The sequence below is a fragment of the Anoplopoma fimbria genome, chromosome 9 (assembly GCF_027596085.1).
Source record: "Anoplopoma fimbria isolate UVic2021 breed Golden Eagle Sablefish chromosome 9, Afim_UVic_2022, whole genome shotgun sequence".
Classification (NCBI taxonomy): domain Eukaryota; kingdom Metazoa; phylum Chordata; class Actinopteri; order Perciformes; family Anoplopomatidae; genus Anoplopoma; species Anoplopoma fimbria.
This window is the reverse complement of record NC_072457.1, coordinates 24,217,850-24,227,037: the sequence shown is the minus strand read 5'-3', so window position 1 is coordinate 24,227,037 and position 9,188 is coordinate 24,217,850. Positions and strand designations below refer to the sequence as shown.

Genomic DNA, 9,188 nt, shown 5'->3' with positions numbered 1-9,188 from the left:
GTGTTGAGGGAATAGCACAAAATAAATCCACTGTTTCCCTGACCATATGGGATATTTCAAGGGTAAGAAGAGGAGCACACTGTCGATAAGAGGATGGATTGACTTGGCCCAGGCACTGAGGAAGGAGGAACAGGTGAAGTGAACGCTGGCGCACAAGAGAAGAGAGGGAGGGGCGGTTCAATGCGATGAGGCACAGGGGTCGTCCTTCAAAAAGCCATCATCATCTATCCTTTCGTTCATTTAACTAAATCCAATCAATCACCTGTTCATTGGTCCTTCACTCCCTGAAGATCAACCCTTGATATTGTCGATACATTTACTCAATAGCTCACTAGATCAGTCATAAATAGGCACAGGGAGGTAAAGGTAAAGTACGCAGACACAGGAGGATGAGTCAAGTTGTAGTTTTTATGGCTGTATTGGCGTCAGTCAACAAAATGTGCTTAAAATTCTGTTTTACAGACCAGATGATGGACCATTTGTTTGAACAGTGTGCAAATAATTTTTTCTCATTTACTTTTATTTACATTCATTCATTTGCGAGATATGCTGAAACACTAACATGGCAAGTAAGTAAAAACTGTACTAGGCTTGTTTGACGGGATTAAAAATACAGAAAGTGGAGTAAAGGTATGGCGTAAACATTGAGTAGAGAGTTTAGATCAGAGTGAGGAGGATGAAGATCAATAGGAGATGTACATTAAATCTGTTCAAGTTGGGAAAGGCACACAAGGGGAGAGTTAGTAATCTTTTTTTTTTTTCATGCTCACACTGACTGTGGCTTTTTGAAAACATTATTAAGTTTGGAAGGCAAGTACTCAGAGATTCTATTAAAGGGAAGGATCTATTCAGTCGGCACATACAGAGGTGCAAGATAGGCTCAGGCAAGGGCAAGACTGTTGATGAGTAAACTCCCGACTATGTACAAGGATTAATCTCTCACTTCTGTGGAATTCACTGTGGATGTTAAATCAAATGCTCCACAAGTTGCAATGTTTTTCAGACACAAATCCGCCAAAGGCTGGAGAGGCAGGAAAATCTAGTACCGTACATGATGAGTCGTTTATCAAACTGACTGGAACTGTAAAGCGTACTGACACAATGTGCACTGGTATACTCATGGCAGCATGCTATATGTAATGAGGCCAACAGAGTGTACAGCAGGTGTGGCTTCAGGCAGGTCTCAGCCTGCACAGGGAGAGATAGTCATCCATGTGACTACAGCTAGTGCAACGCTGCTATTGTCGGGTTCTGGCGTTCTCCAGGTTTGGCACATGCAAAAGGTTATATATACTATAGGAAACACGGTAGGAGAGAACATCTCTTAGAAACACATGGAGAAAAAAAAATTACAAACATTTTAATAGTTCCTATCTATATCAGTCAGATATGAGTTTTCTAATGTTATATGTCATTTTGAAACATTCCTGAATTTCTGAGCAGAAGCTAGAGAAATAAAACCAACAACACTGACAGCGACGACAAACAGCAAAAGCAAAAAAAACGAAAAGAGAAACTAACATTTTACAACGTGACAAGAACACAACGTTTAGATTATAACATAAACCCCATTCATGAGACACTAAAGAGCGAGTGGTCCCACTGGTCTAGCAACTAGCAGTCACAACTCACCACTGATCTAGATTCAGTGTTTCACTTCACCCTAAAAGGGAAAAGGCGAAAGGAAACAGGGGCCATAAAGTACATATATCACGTTTCTACAGAAAAGAGCAGTGATCTGGAACAAGGGACTACGTCTCAGGAAAGTCTTTTAAAAATAAGCTTTAGTAATAGTATCTATTTAGAATAATAATCTGCAATAAACGTCTACTCTATGTATTTTAGCAATGTGTATTCTTTTGGCAAAAATCACCATTGTTCCTCACACATAGTAATCTGCCTGAACATTAGGACTTTGGTGTTTCATGACTGTTGCAAGACTGCTTCATTGAAACTTAACTTGTGATTTGCAGTTACAAAATCCTCTTAAAGAGTCGAGCTGGTCTAAGATCAGCACTCCACGTTACCGGACTGTGCTTTGTGTTTGCCACGTTAAATTTAGTAAATTTAGCCAATCAAGAGCTATGCTTAAAGTGACATTCTGCTTCCGTAGGCTTGACCTTTGACACTTCCCAACTTCCTGAAAAGCAGTCACTATTGGACTCAACATGAATCCAAGCTATGGCCATTGTTCTTCAAGAAGGACAAAACAGTTACAAACTCTCAAGACTACGAGGGGGGGGCTCTTACTTCTTAAGTGAGGTTTTTTCAGAGGAGGATCATTTTATGGTTGTACCGTTACTCTCAGGGGTTTTATACTTCGTAGCATGCAGCTTTTAGCCAATCACGTGCATGAATGATGCCCACCAACAGCATGCAGATACAGGGGGACAGTCAACAGCCTGACACGCATCCAATCAACACACAATTTGCAGTCAAAATTATTGAATATGATTAAAGAACATAAGAGTGTTGATAAATCTGCCAAAACAAGTAGAACAAATACATTTCACAACTTGCTGAATCTGGACTCTATTAAAGACATCCAGCTGTTACAAAGTTGATCTGTACTGGGTTACTTTCTTAGATGTTTCATTTTTCTTTAGACATACAAATGTTGGTTTATATAATTAATGTAATAAAAGCACATTCAGGTGTTGGTATAAAAACTGTAACTTGCTATACTCTTTTAAAATAACTCATGATTATTTACAAAGGAGTTATGCACTGATAGTAGACACAATAAAATATTTATCTGGTCAAATGGAAAAATACGTATGAGATCACCGAAAAAGAGGGGAGTTTAAATTAATCTATTTTTAAATACATTAAAAGAAATTAAAACAGATGCAAACAAATTATTTAACTAAGGATGATTGAGCTCCTAATGAAGGATGAGTTTGATCTCAGGACCACAAAGCATTGTCAGAAGAAATGCTCCTATTGATTTGCAACTTCTGTATCTAAGAAAACTAACACACGTGTTTCATCTTCACATGATATTGTAAGCAATATAACATTGGATGGTTAATACACAAATATATCATGTTATATTCTAAAAACAAACCAAAAAAACAGTTTATCAAAATGTTTTTACTGCTTCTATTGAGACATTTATGACCAATTATAATTATGGGCATATCATGGGACAGAGAAATACGACAAACTGTAAACGTTTTAGCTTAGAATTTTTTTTCCTACGGTAGATATAAGAATTTTCTGCCACTGCCCACATACTAAAATGATTACTGTGTGTTCACATAGTGTCCACAAAATTATTGAGAAGGGAAGTATACAATCTGCAGCTTAAGTAAGGGCTAGAAAATAAGTGTGAATTGTTACTTTTAAAAGCAGGTAAGGTGATAACAGTTAGGCTAAGAAGTTAAGAATTTGAACCAACCCTGACACACTTTCATCCCTATATGTCTCACATATTAGAATTTTTACAGGCTGCATATCATCTAATGAACTGTCTGTTTTTTTTGTTGATTTGCTACTGGCTAGAATCAAATTGTACTAAAATAGAATTTCATACCGTCACCATGAAATCAAAGGGGAAGATAAAACTGTAAACATGATGCAGGAAACATTGAATCACAAGGAGCTGTTTCAACGCCTGCAGCATCTGTCCTTCATATTTGGCCATAGAATCTACGAAGCCTTATTCCATTGTTTTTCAGGTCATCACATAACATCTGCATTGTGATAATTATGGAAACAAACTGTGACCCACCAACTGGATCTGTAGATCATAATGTTTATCCATTGAGATTTGTAGAACCCCTTTCTAGAATCAGTTAATCCATGCCTTAAATGGTACTGTAGCTGAATGCCCCTTTAATATTAGCTCGCTTATATCATATAAAGGCAAAGATTAATTTATTCTCTAAATATCATCATACGGTGACGTAGATAAATGAAGCTCGACACCCTTCTGTCTGTGCCTCCAGTCGTGGTAAACCTTCGATACAAATGGTAGCGGTAAGGAAGGACATCCTGCTCATCATTAAACTAAAGAAAACTATTATAACCTAAATCATCTAGAATGACAAATATATTATAAAGAGCAAATATGCATGCCCTAAAATGCTGCTTACAAATAAAACCACTACATAAAGGTTCGTAGCGGGCCTTGATCAAGTTGTGGTCAGTTGTCAGGTTGGTGGTTGCTTTAAGTGGTTGAAAGTGAGCAGGGGGGTTCTTCCAGGAGGTTCCCCCATCCCTCTCATACGCTGTTAGTGAGCACCGGGTTCACAAACTGTGGGTTGATGAAAGAGAACCCTGCGAAGTCGGCCTGGTCGATGTTGGCGATAACCAGCTCATCCGGTGGTGTGAGCTGCGGCTGAGTGCGTGTGAAGAACTTGTCGAAGTTCTCTGCTCCTTTGCCGCACTGTAGAGAAGAGAGACAGACAGAGGAAATGTTCAGACGTAGAGTATGTGAAACAATGTGAAGAGTGCAAGCTGGCCGACAAGAGAGAGCAGAAAGAGTGCGCATGGCAATTCAGCAGAGTTTGTTTTTTAACTTCTTGGAACGTTTACACTACGAACCCAAAGCACATCAACAATCATCAGATACCACTACCGTTGTCATCACCATTTATATTAATTAATAAAATCACACTTGTCAACTACACATTGTGCATGGACAATACAACAAGCAACACTTGTCTGAGTTGTCCACCATCAACCTGTTGACTAATTAAATTGCATCCTCACATGCCCCCTGGCCCACATAAAAATGAAGAACATTTCACACCTGATCCTCCACTTTAGCTACTGCTTTATGCAGTAGGAGGTTAACAACATCTGATGATATGCTTTTCATCTCATTCACCTCAATTACGATGCACTCTGCTGAATACCAAAGCAATATCGGCACAGCTGTGGAACAGCAATGCAGTAGCCAGCAAGCAAGGTCTAGATTTGATTCCATGAATCAGGGCCTCCGCAACAAGGCACGTCCTGTTTGCTCTGACCTCAAAACCTGCTGTGATGCCCCTCATTTAACTCAGCTCAGATGTGATACGTACATACCTTTGTGCATTTGACCCTCAAAACGAATTGTCGTACAGAAGAATGAAAGGATTCCTTGAACTAAAAAAGCAGCAGCATCAAGGTGCAACAAGGTCATAAAAGTGTTAATTATGTATGTAAATTAGAGGGAGGCAAGCTCATAGTATTTATACTAAGCAAAAGGAAGGTCATTAGCATGCTAGGAGATGTGAGTGTGCATCTCATTTAGTCAACGTAGGTGTGTTACAAACTGTTTCTGTGATAATCAAGTAACACATGGGTCATGTGAGATTAATGGGATTTGCATTGCATTTCTTATTTTCTTGGACCAGAGCAAAAAAGATCATATTCCAAGGCTCAGTCAACTAACATGCTATTTCAATCGCTTCACCATGCAATGCACAAACTATCAGATCCTGTTTAAAAACAACGACTACTAAACCAATGTTTAAGGTGCAGTTTATTTGTTCGCATTGATTCTGAGTCTGCCACTTGAGGCTATTGGTTCCCCTCAGGATTAGCTTTTATGGAGGATCTGCTCAGGGGTGTACTCTCTCTCTTTAACACAAAATTGCCAAAATTGCCTTTGAACCTACCTACCATTCTTTTAAAGGAACAGTGTGTAGGATTAAGGTGGATAGAGGGGCAGAAATGAAATATGATATGAATTAGAATGTTTTTCTTCAGTGAATAAATTTACTGAAAATAATAATCGTTGTGTTTTTTCATTACCTCATAATGAGCCGCTTATATCTACATATGTAGTCCTCCACCATGTTTCTACAGCAGCCCAGAATGGACAAACCAAACACTGGCTCTAGATAGTGCCATAGGAGTTTTTGCGTAGGCCACCCTAGTTCTCCTACACGGTGGGCAAGCGGGAGAAGTTTCAGTTGGTTGCAATCTGCAACCTCACCACTAGGTGCCACCAGATTTTACACACTAGACCTATAAAGAAACAAGATGAGGTCCAACCTGATTTTAGCCACAACCACAACTAACAATAACACTGTAATTTAATCTCACTGTATAGCAACATATTTATCAAAAGTCAGTCAACCTGGCCTTTGCACTCTTTCTTTTGAATTGAAAGCTTTAAGCATGAATGGTTCTGTCCATCACTTTACACTTAACTCATTTTAGAGCCTGTAACACAATGGCATCAACATAAAAATGCTTAATTTCATGCCATCTAGATGTGGTGTGTTAAATCAAGACTCTTCAACTCAAGGGCTACAACTGGCATGCTAGTTCACAAAGAGCATTAGAGAGGCTGATGTATCTGTTGTTCTCATTGTCATTGTCTTTAGGCAACGGCAGAGAAAATAGATTGCTTGGTCTCTTCTAACATATTCTCCTGTCGTTACTGAAGAAAAATGAGAGCGTACAAGAGAAGGAGGAAGTGAGCAAGAAAGAGAGAGGCTGTACATAACATCCTAATCTATCCTCATCAGTTATACCTCCTACACAGCAGGTTTAACGAGATGGATCCATGCATTCGCAAACACACGCAATCATACACCCAAACACATACTTCACACGAAGACCCAGTGCACCACTTAATAAGCTTCCACATTCCCTTGGGAGCTGCTCTGCAGCTGGCTGTAAGAATAACCGACTCTATGAAGCCAAATGTCATGGGGCTTGAAAAGAAAGGAAGGAAGACGGCAACCATGGCACCTATGGCACTGTTGGAACAGAAATAAACTCTGGTGCATTTAACTCAAAAGGGCTACTGTGACTACAAAAGGCAATATTTCACCAAACATCACATCAGAGTTTCAGGTACTATAAATATACAGCATGAAGCATGGAAAGGTATCACACTGAAAAAGCAGCTTTTAGTTTTGTTTTTACCCCGTGATAGGTGCATAATGGACAGTCTAGAAATATAAACGAGACTTGAAGGTTAATTACTTTCCAGTTTCTAGCATGACAGACTGTTGATTTGGATATCCTTCTTTAGAAAAAGAAATCTTGTCAAAGTAAGTTGGAATATCACATGTGTCTGATAAGACTGATAATACATAATAAAGTCTGTTCAACATTTTCCTGACAAGAAAGATTTATCGCTTTATCAATTCAGCCAAATAGAAGCAGTTCTAAGGTTTTACTGCTATAAGTTAAAAACCCTCTGGGCATCTACTGACTTCTGCTTCACCAATCATGTTTGCTTCTTTAGAACAACCCTGCAGACAGAAATCTCTAAACATCTAAACATCTGTCCCTTTTCTGGGTGATAACTGACATTACTGCTGGCTGAACACCAATGACTGCCCTTAGCCACTCTGGTAGAGTAACTGACTGACTGACTCACACAGGTTTGGATCAAGTACAGGACCAGTATCCCCAGTGGGATTTATCCACACTGCTGTGCCACCAGAAACAGCCACTACCACGGTAAAATTCCTTAAGATGTTTTGTGTCAAAAGAAGGACATTTTTATAGATGCCATGAGACGATTATCACTTCTTTATTTTCCAATTTGTTTTCATTGTTGCTATATGACTTCATGACCAACTGTGACCTGGCTTTGAAACACTTGACTAACTTGTGACTAATTAGCCTTGTCCACTGCTGCCCTACATTTACAGACAAGTGTGTGTCGGTTTGTGTTTTCAATAAGCGTCTGTGTGTGTGTCTTGTGTCAGTCTTTGTGTGTGTAGAAATGTCTGGCTGTGTTTATCAGGCCAACAGACTTTGGTATAAAAAGGTTTAGGCATTTCTATTTTTGTAGTTCTTCTTCTTTTATTTTTCATTCTTCAGGCCAGACAAAACACGTCAGGTGATTTAACGGAGGTGGACACAACAGACCATGAAAACATGGGGACACAGACATTTCTAAAATGTCCTTCCATGACTATTGTCCCTGACAGGTGACGTCCACTCCGAACCACTACTACCCCGCCAGAGTGAATAGAAGGCAGGACACACACATCAAGATGTTTTCTCTCTGTCTCCCACACAGCAGATACCTGATGGGTAATCGCCAGCATCCTTCAACTGCCGCGTCTCTCCGTATCCTTGTCTTCTTCTATCCATCAATGACCATCCGTCACTCAAGTGAAGCAACGCATTTTTCACTCAGACTTCCACAGACACTTGGCAGCACCAGGATGTGCCTTTTTACATCACAAAACAGTTGCTCCTTGTGACACCGGGCCTCTGCTCTCAAGCTATATTCCTACCAGTGTTTAAAGCAAAGCATATGCAGGGCGGAGCTTCAGATGTTAATCTCACAGTGCTGAGTCTTTGGGATTATTTAAAAAGAAAGCTTCATTTATTTATTTATATTAATTTATTCTGGTCTTTATTTTTGTAACAGCATGTTGTGTTCACTTCCGACAGTGCTGAAACTTAAGAATATTTGTTTGTGAAAGAGCATCACAAATATAGGACCTTGAATAGAGTAAAACTATTTTTCCAAGAACTGCCCTCATAAGATAAATGGAAGATCAAAAAAGATTAGTTCAACAAGAACAAAAAGGAGAAAATTGGATTAAGAACCATGGTCATGAAAATCTGCACCACTGCCTCTGTGATTCCCAGAAGCATGACCTTTTGGAGAAGCACAGAGCTGCTCTCACATCTCCTATTTGTTATGGTGTGATTCAGCCAACCCTTATGGGGTGAGACCAAAGCTATTATGCCATTATGATACATCCTCCCATACACGGCGACATAAGAGTCATACATGGGTTTTGACCTACTTTCTCTCATCTTTAATCTCTCTCTCTCTCTGTACACATGCAGACGTGCTCACCTCTGCACTCAAGCATATTAAAAGAACACTCAGCTACTAAGGATGCTAAATGAGTGCCTCTCTCTCTCTCTCTCTCTGAAGTCACTGTGGCATCAGAAGCTATCTGTTCTCCTCATAATCTTCCAAATATCTATCTTTGCTTTGATGAATTGTTAACTTGTCGTTAGCAGTGAACTGATTATAGATGGGCGATAGTTATTTGAACTGAACATATGTTTTATCTTCATTGATCATGAACAAATGTTCTCAATCTAAATGCAAGTAACATATCGGAACCTTACATGGCCACTCGTGCTTTGGCTACTGTATGTACACTTCAACGTACGCCTTGTTTGAACCCAATTTTACAATAACAAACTCCTGCGACTACCACACAGATGAAAAAGATGCTAATTCATATCAAATGAGAATA

The 9,188-nt window shown here is 39.3% G+C and overlaps 1 protein-coding gene across 1 annotated transcript in view; it reads right to left on the bottom strand.

Moving 5' to 3' along the window:
- Positions 1–394: 394 nt before the first annotated feature.
- Positions 395–9,188, bottom strand: part of prkcaa (protein kinase C, alpha, a) — a 138,382-nt gene continuing 129,588 nt past the window's right edge. Inside the window, exon 17 of the mRNA XM_054605313.1 lies at positions 395–4,390. Within this exon, the coding sequence (XP_054461288.1) occupies positions 4,226–4,390 (165 nt within the window). The 3' untranslated portion in view covers positions 395–4,225. The remainder of the gene's footprint in view (positions 4,391–9,188) is intronic.